Source organism: Euleptes europaea, chromosome 1 (assembly GCF_029931775.1).
Source record: "Euleptes europaea isolate rEulEur1 chromosome 1, rEulEur1.hap1, whole genome shotgun sequence".
Classification (NCBI taxonomy): domain Eukaryota; kingdom Metazoa; phylum Chordata; class Lepidosauria; order Squamata; family Sphaerodactylidae; genus Euleptes; species Euleptes europaea.
The window spans coordinates 143,175,405-143,191,266 of NC_079312.1; the positions used below are offsets into that span (position 1 = coordinate 143,175,405).

Below are 15,862 nucleotides of genomic sequence, written 5' to 3' on the forward strand. Positions count from 1 at the left end.
CACGCTGGCCCTTGTGCTGGCCACAAAAACAAATAAACAGATTGTCATCCAGTCTAAAGTCATTTGTCCTCTTTAAGTAAAACAGTAGACCTGTGCACGTCCAATGAGTGTAAGTCTCTGTCAGTGTACAACTTGGGGTCTGGGGAAAAGACAGGGAGGACAATGTCCTGAGATAAGTGTAATGACAAAACAACCTTTGGGAGAAAGGAGACTTGGCCTGAGAACCACACTGTCCGAGTGGAACTTAGTATAAGGGGGCGATAGCAGAGCGCAGCCAGGTCACTTACCCTCCTGGCTGAAGTAATGGCCACCAGAAAAACCATCTTGTAAGGTAAGTAAGCCAGATAGCATGTGGCCATGGGCTCGAAAGGGCGTCTCATCAGGTGTGAGAGCACCAGGGACAAGCTCCACTGGGGAATAGGTGGTGCCACAGGAGGGTAGAGGTTGGCTAGACCTTTCAAGAACTTCTTCACGTGCGGGTGAGAAAAAACAGTACCTGAGTCCAAATTGATATGAAAAGCTGAGATAGCTGATAAATGAACTTTAATCGAAGAATTCGAAAGACCAGCATCCTTTAGGGACAACAAGTAATCAAATATAGAAGACAGGGTACACCTTTCAGGAATGAGGCCTTTACCCGTGGCCCAAATGGCAAAACATTTCCACTTAGAGGCATATGACTTTCTAGTGGAGGGTTTGAGGGAATGAAGAAGGATCTCTGCCACCCTATCAGACCAGCCAGTTAAGCCCATATCCTCCACGCTGCCAAGTGCAGTGAGTGTATGTTGGGCAAATCGGGCATGTTCCCCAAAAGCAGATCATCGTTCGGTGGAAACCGTATACAGTTCCCCTTGGCCAGAGTCAAGAGAGCTGCGAACCAGGTCCTTCTGGCCCAACAAGGGGCTATTAGAATGCAGTTGGACCTGTCTGACTTCACCTTGGCTACGACCCTGCTCAACAGGGGGAACAGGGGACAGATATAAAAAAGGGCCCTCGATGAGTGCAATTGGAACGCATCCCCCATCGAGCCGGGGCTATGGCAGCCCTGGAGCAGAAACTCTGGCAGGGTCGCAAAAAGGTCTATTTGAGGAGTGCCCCACAGATCGAAGACTGGACACAGGTAGGTCTTGTTTATGATCTATTCATGAACATTGCTCATGTGATGACTGAGGACATCCGCCATAACACTGGTTTTCCCAGCAATATGAATTGCCATAAGGGTGACCCGATGGGATGTGGCCCAGTTCCAGATCCTGATAGTCTCCTTGCACAATGAAATGGACCCTGTGCCTCCCTGTTTGTTTACATAGTGTTGGGCAGTTATGCTGTCCGTGGTGACTTGCACCAGCCGACCCTCCATGGTTTCTGCAAAGGAATAGAGAGCAAGTCTAATGGCACGTAATTCAAGCAAATTAATGTACAGAGCAGACTCAGCCCGAGACCACATCCCCTGTGCTTGGAGGTCCCCACAATGAGCACCCCACCCTGATAGAGATGCATCGATAAAAAGGTGGACCTGGGGGCTAGGTGTGTAAAAAAGTACACCCTCAGAGAGGTTGGAATCCAACGTCCACCACTGGAGGGACCTAATTACCAATCTGGGGATAGACAGCCTTTTATGCTGCGGGTCGATGTTCAATCTCAAGGTACGCAAGAATCAGTTTTGCAGTGGGCACATATGCAAATGGGCAAGGTGTATCACGGTAGTGGTCGAGGCCATAAGGCCCAGCAACTTTTGCACTTTAATGGCTTTCTGGAACCTATTGGCAGAGAACAAGTGCATTCACTTCTGAATGAACCTAATGTGTTGGACCGAAAGGTAGGCCCTAGCCCGAACCGAGTCCAAGAGGGCACCAATGAACTCAAGAATCCTGACTGAGTGCAATTGGGATTTGGAATAATTAACCAAGAGGCCCAGGCTATCAAGGGTGGAGATAACCGTAGTCACATGCTGTGAGAGGGTTTCCTAAGAATTGGCCACCATGAGGCAATAATCTAGATAAGGGAAGATTACGCATCCCTGTAGGGGTAAATGTGCCCCCACCACTGCAAGGCACTTGGTAAAAACTCGGGGCGCAGTAGCCAGACTGAAAGGAAGGACATCGTATTCATAGTGTTGGCCATCACAACAAAATCTTAAGTAATGCTTACAGTCCTCGAGGATTGTGTAATGGAAACAAGTGTCCTTCAGGTCTATGACAACGAACCACGTGTGGACATCCAACATGGGCAGGACCTCAGTAAGTGTGAGCATATGAAACTTCCTGGTCTTGAGGAACTTATTGACACCCTGGAGGTCTAGAATGGGGCGCTTGCCCCCTCCCTTCTTATCAACCAGGAAATAACAGGAGTAATACCCATTACCCAAATCATGAGCAGGCACTGCCCTGATGGCTCCCTTAGCTAAGAGATCATGCACCTCCTCTTTGAGCTGGGTGGGAACCAGCATGGAACAAGTAGCTGGAGGGTGGTAAGGAGGCAACACATCGAATTCCAAAACGTAACCATACTTTATTATATGTAAAACCCAAGAATCGTCAGTAACCACCGCCCAAACATCATAAAACCTGGATAATCTTTTCCCAAAAAGCATGCTATTTTCTAGTCATGCCTGTTTCCCTTTGGCAGGACCATTAGGGGAAGACTTAGCCCCTGTCCTAGGTCTGGGCCTGCCTGAGAATTTCCACTCAGGCTGTGACCCTGAGTAGGTGGGCCTAAATTGGCCTTGGTGTTGATAGGCTCCCTGGTACCTATAGGGGTGAGAAGGATGTTGGCCCTGCTTTGGAAAGTACCTGGATCTGTACGCAGCCTGCTCTGGAGTAATGCCACGGGACTTGGCATTTGTCCTATTCTTCTTTAGTCTATCCAAGAAGGAGTCTGTCTGGTCACTAAATAAGGTATTACCCTCAAAGGGCAGGTCTTCTATACATGCTATGGTGTCATAGGGAAGTGCTGATGCCCTAAGCCACGAGTACCTAAGCAGGACAATTTTGCTAGAAGAGTCCGCAACATGCCTGGCCGCGGTTAACTGCTACCTAGCCAGAGTCATGCCCTCAGTTTGGACCACCTTGGCAGAAGGCTTCTGATCATCAGGCAGGACACTGAACTGTGGGGTAATTTTGTCCCACAATGCATATTGGTAGCATGCCATCGCCACAAGAAAGTTAGAAATTCTCAATGCGATGGCACTGGAAGTGTAGACCTTACAGCCTAGAGAATCTAACTTACGGCCCTCCCTATCCTGGGGGGAGGAATGAGTGCCTGATCTCTATTTCCCAGGTAAAGCCTCAACCACCATAGAGTTAGGCAGGGGATAGTGATATAGGAACTCGCCCCCTTCTCACCTGATCTTGTAAAGGTTCTCGACCTTCTTAGTCGAGGAGGCAACTGACACTGATTTAGCCCAATTAGCCTTTGCAATCTCCAAAACACACTTAATCATAGGGAGAGCAACAAGACCTGTATTTGAGGAATGCAATATGTCCATAATAGTGTCCATAGGACCAGCATCTTCTGCTCGATAGTCTATATTCAGAGTCCTTGCCATCCGATTGAGCTGCTCTTCATAGAGCTTGACATCTCCTGTGGGGGAGATGGGTTTAGTATCCCCCACAACATCATCAGGGGAAGGCTGAGATATTTGCAAGTCAACATTAGAGTCCTACAATAAGTCCCCTTCTGAATCCTAGCGTGCCAGTTCCTTGACAAGAGAAGGGGAGAGTCTCGTATGGCGCGCATGAGAACGGGCCCAATGAGGCTCAGTAGCAGAGTACAGCAAAAAATCCCGTTTGGGGCTGTCCTGACATCGAGGGCTGTCCCGGTGCCGAGGGCTGGCACGGCATCAAGGGCCATGGGGAAAATGCCGGTGGCAGGAACAGGGCCAGTGGCTCTGATAAGAGTGCTGGAAGTCCCTGCGCCAGGAATGATCCTACCACCAGTGTCTGGACACAGCAGGATGAGCATTGTCTGATGAACAAGAGAAATAGCTCCTCCCAGAGCGAGACCTCCTCCCAGGAGAATAGCGGACAGGAGAATAATAGTGATCCCTGGAATAGTGGTGACGCCACTCCCGATGTCTAGGGGACAAGGATCGTCATGGTCAGCGGACGAACGGTCCCCACGACCGACACGTTGGTCCCGGCGCTGAGATGAGGAACGTTCCTCACGATTGGAACGCTATTCCTGGTGTCGAGAAGGCGAGTGTGGTTCATGGCTGGGGGCTGGCTGAACCTCGCCTGCAGTGAAAGTCGAGAGTGACTCATGCCGTTGCAGGTCCTTTGGGGAATCAAGGTGTTTGGTTACAACGCCCTCCAGACTCCGTGGAGAATCCCGGCGTTGAGAAGCTTCCTGGTCAAAGTCTTGGTGAGGGGGGATGATATCCTGATAGACATAAGCTGGTCAACAGAAAGGCCACTCCGTCAGTCAGGCTCCTTGACTTCAAGCAGGCTTCGTGTGGAGACGCCAGTATCTTATGTGGAGGTGAGTCATCCAACACAACTGGTGACGGCATATTCCAACGTCAAATGTCACCCCGTTGCTCCGGGTGCGGGGAAGGTTCCCGCTGGGGTGAACTGCTCCTAGGAGATTTGGAGGGGGATCGATGTTGAGCCGGCTCTCCCGACGCCAAGGATGTCGACTTAGGATGATTTAGCGGCCTTAGTGGATTTAGCTGATTTGGACTTAGTTTTCTATTTCTCTGAAAATTTTTGACGGGGCTTCTTCTTTGCAGGGACTGAAAGGGACTGCGAGGCTGCGGAAAACCCACCTGTGGTGCCTGAGGGGTCCAAGACGGCGGAGAGAGGTCACTTAATGGGCCCGGCAGGAGGATCCAGTCTCAGGGATTCCTCGTACAAATAGGCCTTAAGACAAGGAACTTGAAGGGCCGTGGTGGTAAGTTTGGCACAGGCCTTGCATGAGGAGGGGCATATCCAAGGCATTGGAGACAGTCAGAGTGACAGTCATTCTTCGCCATTTTAGTGCCGCAGGTACGGTCATTTTTAAATAAGGAACTTTTTTGCCCCTTTTAACCTTCATTTTGAGAAAAACGCAAGGTAACTGAAGAGCGAAACAGAAGCACATTCTCACACTGTGGTGGCAGAAAGAGAACTGGAGGGAGGAGCGCTTCCTCCCCCTTCATCATGTGACCATTTGGGAGGAAAGGCTACATGAACAGAGGGGCGGGGGAGCGCTCCGTGTTCGATCTTTCTAGAAGCTAATGAATCTCTCTCCATGGCTGGCCTGGGCATGCGCAGTCCCAATGTGGGACTGCACAGAAGCCACACAGATGAACTTATCTCTACAAGATCCTGAGGGCATCAGGCCCTATTCATCACCAGATATTATGGCAAAGAACCAACCTTCCCTGAAGGAGAACTGTTCAAACATTACTGTTCCACGCTTGCATCTTTATGATGTATGTTAAAGCCATGAAAATTCCATCCAACTTTACTGTTAGCAGGCAGGTGTAAGCCATTAAAGGCACTTGTGTATTAATTTGAGGTTTACCTTGTTTTATTACTTTTACATCATGCAGTCTTACATTATGAATATTTTAAATAAAAGGGAAGACAGTGCATCCTAATATCTCCTTGCTATCTCTTCCACATCATTAAGCAGGTCTTGTTGTTATACTTGGACATGCAATGACAGTGATCTCTATATATAATAGTGATATGTGACCCCCATCTGTAGATACCTAAATCCATGGAGTGGGACCACATTGACACTAAAAAGATTTTTCTACAAACTTGGCGTTCTCGTCAGGTTCACAGAAAAATTTGAAAAGTTAAAAAATACATTGGCAATTTAAATTCACCCCAATTTTTTTTTAAAAAGTGTTGTCTGTGCATGCACTCTTACCAGTTGAACTGGGAGCAGCCACTGCTGCATGGATCCATTCCAAGCCCAGCCACCAAGGTGGAAGACGCAAGGGCTGCTCCAGGCCCAGCTGCCGTGGAGGTGGATGTTGGCAGCAGCTCTGTGCCTGGCCACTGTGAATGCCAAGAGAGGTTCCAGGCCTGGCCACCACGGCAGAGCACTCTGGAAGCTGCTCCGGTCCAGGCTGCCATGGCAGAGGACTCCAGGAGCTGCTCTGGGCTCACAGAGGCTCCCAAGCACCGTTGATGTCACTACCGGGGTTAAGGTGGGTAGTGGGGCCTGAAGCTACGATGTGGGGGGAGAGAAATGGGATATCCCCTCTCAAGTCTCATGGGCTTGCATTGTGCATGGCTTGGCAAGTGGCAAAGCTTGGGTAGCCCAGTCCCAGAAAGTATCTGCAGGTTCTATGCAACCTCCCCTCCAGCAGGGTCTATGGCAGCTATGCCAGGAGCCAGCAAATGCCCACCTGGGGAGTGCTTTTGAGGAAGTAAGCAAGTGAAGGAGCATGGAAGCCAAAGCAGCCCTAGCCTCTCCAGCCACCGCATTTCACTGCTTCCTTTCTCTCCTCTGCAGGGGATAAGCTGGGCTGCACTGGGCCAGAAAGCAACAGCCAAACCAATCCCCATCCAGCCTCCATCTTTGGCTGCATCAAGCTGCACAGTCAGGGTAATCTAACATGTGGAGTTCTACAGCACGCAATTCTATTCCCCATGCTTTTCAATCACTTCATAAAGCTCTCTGGGCAAATAAATCATAGCTTTGGGGTCAGGTGTCATCAATATGTAGATGATACCGAGCTCTATATATCTTTATCTAAATCTCCTGATGATGCAATAGAGGTACTAAATCGCTGCTTGGATGCTGTGGTAAATTAGCTAAGAGTGAAAAAATTGAAACTAAACCCTGAAAAGACAGAGGTCATGTAGTTGGGAAGACCAAAATCTTGAAAGGACATTGTGCTTCCCACTTTTGAGGGAGTTCAGCTGACCCTTGCTGACTTGGTTAAGATTCTTGGGGTAATACTGGATTCAGTGTTACTGCTGGAGAAGCAAGTTAATGCAGCTACAAAAAAGACTTTCTTCCAGCTCAGCCTAGCTCAAAAGATGGCCCCTCACCTTGATACAGCTTATCTGGCCACATGGATACATGCCCAGTAACATCAAGGCTAGACTACTGTAATGCACTACAGATTATAGAGTTGGAAGGGACCATTTAAGCCATCTAGTTCAACCCCCATGTTCAATGCAGGATCAGCCTAGAGCAGGGGTGGGGAGCGTCAGGCCCAGGGGCCATATAAGGCCTGAGATATCATTTGGTCTGGCCCTTCGTGGGTCCTGGCAGATCTCTATCTCAGAACGATCTAAGACTGGTGATCCGCCCCCTCCCGCGGACAGGAATAGCCTCTATTCAAGGCGGATGTGAGTTAGTTTTGCCAAGAAAAGGAACCTTCTTTCCGCCTTGCAGAAGAGTCGTTAGCTATGGAGCTGCTAGGACTGCCCAAGAAACTGTGTTAACCCTTTCACACCTGGGCCATGGAGAAACATATTCCCTCTGTACCTCAAGAGGGCTGGGGGTGGAAGTGGTGACAATTGAGGGGATAAAGGGGACAGGGTCAGAATGCACGGGAACGAGTTCTTAGCCAGTGTGTCCTCATTTCATCCCCGCAAGAGGAGGTAGCAGGAGCCAACTGTAGAATCCGGCCCTGACCATGTGGAGCAGGAACAACTCCAGGGTGCAGCTGGACGGCTACACCTGGCTGGTGCAACAGACCACCCTGTGCCACCAGGTGGACGAGTGCACCACTGGTTGGATGCCTGCCTGCTTGCCCGTGCGGGGGGGGGGAGTCATCTGGGCAGCTGCCTGCTTGGGGCTTGGTCAGTACCTCCTCTCCCTTCTGGTTCTTTCCCCTCTAAGTCCTGCAAAAGACGCGTAGGGTGGGAAAGTGCTGGATCGAGGCGTTACTGGACCGTGCTCCTTCGCCTACAAGCCCCGAGAGGCTTGTAGCTCAATCCATCTTGTGTTTGCTGCCCTGCCTGAATCTCTTGGGCCCAGCTGGGGACGGCAGAGCTCAAAAGCGAGTCGCTCTACATGGCAGACACTCGGAGCTGTCTCCGGTCATGCCTTTTGGCTAAATGTTTGACCAAATATAGCAGGCTAATTTTTAAGTTGATAATTTTGTATGGCCCATGAATGATGTTATAAATATCCAAATGGCCCTTGGCAGAAAAAAGGTTCCCCACCCCTGGCCTAGAGTATCCCTGACAAGTGTTCAATGAACCAACCGCTGCTTGAAGACTGCCAGTGAAGGGGAGCTCACCACCTTCCTAGGCAGCCGATTCCACTGCTGAAAAATTCTTGCTGTAAAAAAAAAAAATCCTAATATCCAGCCAGTACCTTTGTGCCCAAATTTGAATCCATTATTGCGAGTCCTATCCTCTGCTGCTAACAGAAACAGCTCCCTGCCCTCCTCTAAGTGACAGCCCTTCAAATACTTAAAGACAGCAATCATGTCCCCCCTCAATATCCTCTTCTCCAGATTGAACATTCTCAAGTCCTTCAGCCTTTCCTTGCAGGGCTTGGTCTTCAGGCACCTGATCATCCTCATAGCAATCCTCTGTACCTGCTCCATTATTTCCACATACTTTTTGAAGTGAGGCCTCCAGAACAGCACACAATACTCCAGGTGCAGCCTGACCAATGCAGTGTACAGTGGAACTATAACATCTTGCATTTTAGATGTTATGCCTCTGTTGATACACCACAAGATCACATTCATTTTTGTTGTTGCTGCATCACACTAGCTGTTCATATTTAACTTAGAGTCCACCTGTACCCCAAGATCTTGTTCATACACACTGCTACCCAGAAGTGTAGCCCCCATCCAGTATGCATGTACCTCATTTTTGTTACCCAGATGTAGAATTTGGCACTTATCGTTAAATTGCATCTTGTTCACATCTGCTCACTTTTCCAGTGTGTTCAGATCTCATTTAATTCTATCTCTATCTTCTGGTGTGTTTGCAGCTCCTCCTAATTTGGTGTCATCTGCAAATTTAATGTGTAGTCCCTCCATACCCTCATCCTGATCATTTATAAAAATATTGAAAAGTACCAGGCCCAGAACTGAGCCCTGTGGCACCCCCACTGGATACCTCTCTCCATTCAGATGCCATACCATTGACAACTACTCTTTGAGTGCAGATCTCCAACCAGTCCCCTAACCATCTAAATATCCTAGAGTCTAGTTCACAGTCCTCCAGTTTACCCGTCAGAACATCATGAGGAACCCTGTCATATATAACATAAATATATCTAACATACCGTATATACTCGCGTATAAGCCGAGTTTTTCAGCCCAAAAAAAGGGGTGAAAAAGCCGAACTCGGCTTATACGCGGGTCAATACGGTAGAGGGGGGAGGGAGGGAGGAGGGAGGAGGGAGGAGGGAACTTACCGCTGCCGGGCCTGCGCCGCTTCTCGCCGCCTGGGGCGGCCTCCTGCTGCTGCAGGAAGGCTGCCCCGGGCCCTGCCGGGCCGCGTCACCCCTTCCTGCCGCCGAGAGCGGCCTGGGGCGGCCTCCTGCAGCTGCAGGAAGGCTGTCCCGGCCCCCACCGGGCCGCGTCGCCCCTTCCTGCCGCCGAGAGCGGCCTGGGGCGGCCTCCTGCAGCTGCAGGGAGGCTGCCCCGGCAGCCGCCAGGACCGCGCCGCTTGCTGCCGGGAGCCCTGTCAGGTAAGCCTGCGGGGGGGGGGAGGGGTTATAAGCTGACCCTCAGCTTATACACGGGTGCCTAATTTTCCCCCATTTTTGGGGAGAAATTAGGCACCTCGGCTTATACGCGGGTCGGCTTATACACGGATATATACGGTATCATAAACATATGTAACATAAATATATATAACAAGATTTAAAATAAAAAGTGTACAAGCAAGTGAAGTGGCCAGCATCAGCGGTCACTGGTCAGGGTAGGGACCAATGCAAGGGCAAGCATAGGGCAGCCAATATTGAGCCAACTGTCAGCTTCCACTCTGTCTCTCACTGCTTGGAGGTGCAGCAGCAATGTAGTGGTGGCAAGGACAGTGGCTGAGCGGTGGCATTTGGGGGGGGCAAGGACAGCCCCCCCCCAACACAGGGCCCAGGACAGCTATCCTAGCTGCCCCATAGGTAGCACCACCCCTGCAGAAGTACGCAGGAGTTATCAATGACAGACTTCATGGAACATGTCTTTCCTTCTTCTCTCTGGGGTACAGTGAACTCTCAGGAACACCTTACTAGACAAAATACGAGTCTGCAGCAGGAAGAAGGAAATCAGCAAAAATCACCATGCCCTCTTTTGCAAACAGAAATGTTGTTCCACTGGAAAAAAATTCATGGCTGCTTTTATCACTGCTTTTAGCAAATGGTTATGCAAAATCCATAATTCAACAAATATAACTTTTAAAACTCTCTTAACCATGTACTTAGCCAGTCTACAAGATGCTTTTGTCTTTTAAAACTTCATGTACTTTTTATATGGAAAATTTATTCTAAAACTAAACCAAAATAATTCAGGAAGATGCATAATGTGCATGTTTGCATTACTTGAATCATAACCATTGTCTGAAAGAGCAACATTAAAAGTAGAAAGACTACAGAGAATGTTCAAAAAGAACCAAATCAAGATTAAAATGTCAATTTGAACATGGTACAATACATATTTAATCTTAACAACAATATTATTAGTTGTGTATCACAATGAGATCTAAGCACATGGACACTGCCCTACATTTTCAATGAAAAACAAAAAAAATCTGTTACCCTTTTCTCCCACTCATTGTTCAGCGACTCTGTACTTTGCTCACATAACTTTTTCAGCTCCGCAATCTGTTTTTCCTTAGCTTCTCTAATGACTTGTGATTCACGGACAAGCGTCTGAACTGTCAGAAAATAAAAAACAAACAAGAAAACCAATACATTAGATTACCTTGGGCTGATTCCATCTGGCAATAGATATAATCAGAGCACTTCAGCCGATCTCACTTTATAGCGAAGAATTATTTTAATGGGCAAAAATTACCTCAAAGAGGCAGAATGTTAATTATCTCCCTTTTATGTCACCCTTCAAACTATTTACAGCTAATTTCTCCCTGTAAGTATGAAAATGTAACACAAGTATTTTGAATACAGTGTTCAGGAGCCAAAGAACTTTAACAGCATCTTAGGCACAATCATTGAGGATATCTAAAATTTTTATCTCTTTGGCTTGACTGGAGCATGCATTTATCCAGTCAATATGAGGGTAGTTAAAGTTATTACTACTTCATCATTACTACTTCATTATTAGTACTTCATCACATTTACTTGCTTCCCTGATTCCATCCTCCATCTCAAGAGCCTCCTGAGCCTTTTGGTCAGGGGGCCGATAGAACATCCCCAGTACTAAATTACCTTTGGCTCACGGAATCATCACCCACAAGGATTCTGTGGAGGAGTCTGCCATTTTTACGGTTTCTAGTTTATTAGACATTATGCCTTCCTTGATATACATAGCAACACCCCCTCCAATACGCCCTTCCCTGTCATTTCTAAATAGTTTGTAACCAGGGATGACAGCTCCTTGCTGGTTACGGATGATGTTTTTTCAAATGCCATTGTAACTGCACTTGATCATCTTTGTAAAGCAACATATGTTTATTTTTTAAAATGCAATTTAAAATAAAATTAAAAAGAAAGGAGAAAGATTGCACCCACTGGGCCCATCCCCAGTGTCCAACAACTGCAGCAATGTTCAGTCCAACATCTACAAAGCCCTACATATATACAAGGATATGGAATAGTCTCCTCCATGCAACTGAGGCTCCAAAGAGTCGGATTTTAATCACAGAAGTGGTTATGTGCATACAAATAAATATGTATAAGGGCTTGCAGCAGACAATTTGCCAAACACACAGATATCAAGAGGCAAAGGCAATGGGTACAATCTGTTCTATCCTCCAAGTGCATCTGGTGAATATGAAGATGAATGCCCCAAAGGTCCAAAGCAGTGAAGGAAAGAGAGCAGTGGGACAAACAGGCAGGTGCAAAGGCACCCCCCTCTGGACAAGCATAACAAAGGAGCTCCAAACAGTGGCTTTGACAAGAATGCCAGCAGCCTGTTTGTACTTCCTTTTTAAAGGGGCTGTGAGAGCTTGTAGCTGAAGAAAGCAGGAAAGGTCAATGTGTCAAATCACCCACGCTGACTATTCCAAGACAGGGCCAGGCATAGGAGCAATTCCTTATCAAGAGCTAAATGTGTGCCACCAAGGTCTAGTTGGATTGAACATCATGCCACTGATATTAAGTGTTTTGTGCTGCATCACCTTTTTTTTCAAGTTTTTGAATGGTCTCTTCAGCTTCATTCTGCTTTGTTTTGTACAGAGCCTTCAGTACTTCAATTTCATTATTCTTTCGGTCCAAAATCTGTAGGAGAAAATTACGAGTGCTCAGTGAAACTCAATACTAGTGTAATATGAGAGATAACACAATTCAATTCAATTCAAGACATTTATTGGCATTCAATACAATAAGCGATCCATACAAATGATGAATAGCTATAGGAAAACAAGGAATATTGGACACCATCAATCCTTAACCTTATCCAGACTGTTTTTGATTACTCAACTTAAAAAAAACAGCTTCTTTTTCAGTTATGTCCAGAGATAACACATAATATAGCCCAGCATAAGCAGGAATTGGGATGAATTTTTTATATTTAAAGAAGGCATCATGAAGTGTGGACATCTCACACACACAGTAACCTTACATGAGTTTAGAATGTACTTTAGAGCCTGGAAATGCAGAGGATAAATTCAGCTATTCAAAGCAGGACAAGAGTCTCAGCTGTTTTTTCCCCAAGAGTGATACAATTTTAACATAAATGCCCTTTGCGAGTTGGAGGGGGTGAACTGGAAAGTAAGGAAAATATTACACAAAGGACTGATTTTTAAAAGACTTATTTTCCCCAAGGCATCAACATCCCTGCACCCATAATGAAAATAATCTTGAACTCTTAACAAGTTTTTTTTGGGGGGACACACCCTAAAATACAATTGTATTATTGGTAAATGTTCTGTTAAATTCTCTGAGATCTCAGCAAGAAAAGAAAAGAATGTTCATGAACACAAGGAAGAAAACATTCAAGATGAAATGTTTTCTTTTAAAAAGAACTAAAAACTGGGTATTCTGTGTGCAAACAAAAATAAAAGGTTTTTCTTCACTTTCTAGTACCACAGGACATCTCGTCTAGAGATCCTGCTGTGTGGGTCAAAACATGAGTTTCAAAGTAAAACCCTTTCCTTTGGAGAATACTTCCTCTGAAAACAGGACTATACATATTTACAATTGTTAACTGGCTTAAACACTGTAGTGGTTTTCCAAAAACCTACGATAATGTTTTTTTCTAACCATCACAGTCACTGGCCAGAACCTCACCTTACCTCACCTTTGTAAAGACCACATTCCCCAATCCTTGGTGGGCTTCCCAGAGGTAGCTCGTTGGCCACCTTGTGAACAGAAAGCTGGGCTACATGGGCCTTTGGTCTGATCCAGCATGACTCTTCCTATGTTCTACTTAAGCCACATTTATCTACTGATATATCTACACAGCACACATTTGTGAATAAGCTTTTCTGTATTTTATATTATACAGTATAAAAACCAGCAAGAATGAACTACTCAAATATGCACGAGACCAAAAATTATCATTCTTTTAAAGAATATGATATTTCACACTCCAGTGTCAAACATCATCTATTGATATATGTTCACTACTGCTAATACCCTATACATTATAAGTACAAATTAACCTCTGTTTTTCCCCTAAGAGAGTTGCTTGGCAGCATACTCCTGTTCACTCCAACACTCCAACTTCTGTTCACTACATTAGAGTTGAGAACCATTTTAATGGGAAAAATTAATGACTTTCTTGTCATTACGGTGAAAACAGTGTAATGTCATTGCAGTGTACAGTCATTACAGAGATCACAGTGAAAACAGAGTAGTGATCCAAGATCTTCTTGATAATAAGAGGATTTACATGCCAGTGGAATTGTTTTAATAATTAATACACTGGGAAACATTTCTAACTACCAAATGCTATGCTCCACAGGACCAAAGAACATGGGATTATGCTAAGGAGACAATCTACCCCAGTTTTTATCCTATATTTCAACACACACAGGTTTTCAAGGCAGCTCATAACAAAAAATTGAAAGGGTAATATAAACTCTCTCCAAAGGTTCCTCCAAACAGGACTACAAGGTCTTATCTTGCATCTTTCTCCACTCTCAATAGTCTACCCTTCTCACTACACCAGGAAAAACTAGCAACAGAGAACTACCCAAGGCAGGTTTCTTCCTTCTTCCAGATGTAGACATTATAGGAATGGCACTTGGGGGCTGTTCAAATGCAAGGCTTTATTTCAAGTTTGTATGCACAAATACACATGCATACTCGTTTCTGTACAATGTAATCACCATGACAAGGCCAGGCAGTTTTTTGTCTCATTAACTAGATCAGTGGGACCTACAGAAAAAACTGCTGTAGCAAAACTTTTAATATCTGAACAGTAAAGATTTGCTTTATTCCCACACATTAGAAATCCTATTCATATTGGTTTTCAAATGATTCAATAACCAAAAACAAAGACAAACAGCCAAAGAATAACTTTTACTATTATTTTTCCTCATTCAATATTTTATTATATACACTCAGATTTTTTTCAACATACCATACCTTCTGAACATCTGAATCATGCTTCTGTTGTAATTTAAGCTTTTCTTCATGAATTCTAGCTTCCATCATTTTTGTTTTCATCTCCAGCTGCAAAATAAGTGATCAAATACATTAATTGCTTAAAATAGATTTAACCTCTTCCTACCTATTAAAATATGGCCAAAGTCTAATTCGAGCCAAAGGAAAAAAACTTGAAGCCCAGCTTCCAGTTTCTGAGATGGCAACCTTATGGTTGCTGTGAGACTAGTTCTCTTCTGTAAGATGTTCTGAAGGGTAAGGAATTGTGATTCTCATAGGGCAAGACAAACAGAGTTCCAAAAATTCACAAATTCTCTTTGGCTGGAGGAATAATTGCCTTTAAATAAAATTTTATGCCACAGCAGAGCCTTTAATGTGCACATAGATCATAAAATAGGATAATTGTAAATGCAAGTATTCTGTTGGTTTTCCCAGGATAAGCACTAAAACACATACTGATATCCACATAGTTTAAAACAGGGGTAGGGAATGTCAGGCCAGGGCCGTTTAAGGCCAGCGAAATCATTTGGTCTGGCCCTTCATGGGTCCTGGCATATCTCTAGCTCAGAATGATCTAATACTGGTGATCCGCCCCCTCCCGCGGACAGGAATAGCCTCTATTCAAGGTTATTAAGCTTGTTTTGCCGAGAAAAGGAATCTTTTCCCCCCTTTCAGAAGAGTCGTTAGCTATGGAGCTGCTAAGACAGCCTAAGAAACTGTGTTAACACTTTCCCACCCAGGCTACAAGAGGGCCGGGGGGCGGAAGTGGTGACAGTGGAGGGGATAAAGGGGACAGGGCCAGAATGTGAGGGGGGGAGTTATTAGCCAGTGTGTCCTCATTTCATCCCTGCAGGCAGAGGTAGCAAGAGCCAGCTGTACAATCTGGCCCCAACCGTGCAGAGCAATAGCAACTCCGGCGTGCAGCTGGACGGCTACGCCTGGCTGGTGCAACAGACCATCCTATGCCACCAGGTGGGTGAGTGCACCACCGGTTGGATGCCTGCCTGCTTGTTGCATGGGGGGGTCATCTGGGGCAGCTGCCTGCTTGGGGCTTGGTCGGCTAATTTTTAAGTTGATAATTTTGTATGGCCTGTGAATGATGATATAAATATCCAAATGGCCCTTGGCAGAAAAAAGGTTCCCTACCCCTGATTTAAAACATAACTGGCCAGAATCTGCTGTAAAGGTTTGTGAAGATCATTCATGTCTTTTAATCAAT

At 45.9% G+C, this 15,862-nt stretch overlaps 1 protein-coding gene across 6 annotated transcripts in view; it reads right to left on the reverse strand.

Annotated features, from left to right (window-relative positions):
* CEP112 (centrosomal protein 112) overlaps positions 1–15,862 on the reverse strand; it is a 379,853-nt gene that overhangs the window by 289,489 nt on the left and 74,502 nt on the right. For all 6 annotated transcript variants that reach the window (XM_056854861.1, XM_056854869.1, XM_056854853.1 and 3 more), the window contains exons 8-10: positions 14,626–14,712; positions 12,213–12,312; positions 10,672–10,790 (exon numbers count right to left, since the gene is read on the reverse strand). In XM_056854861.1, the coding sequence (XP_056710839.1) occupies positions 10,672–10,790; positions 12,213–12,312; positions 14,626–14,712 (306 nt within the window). The remainder of the gene's footprint in view (positions 1–10,671; positions 10,791–12,212; positions 12,313–14,625; positions 14,713–15,862) is intronic.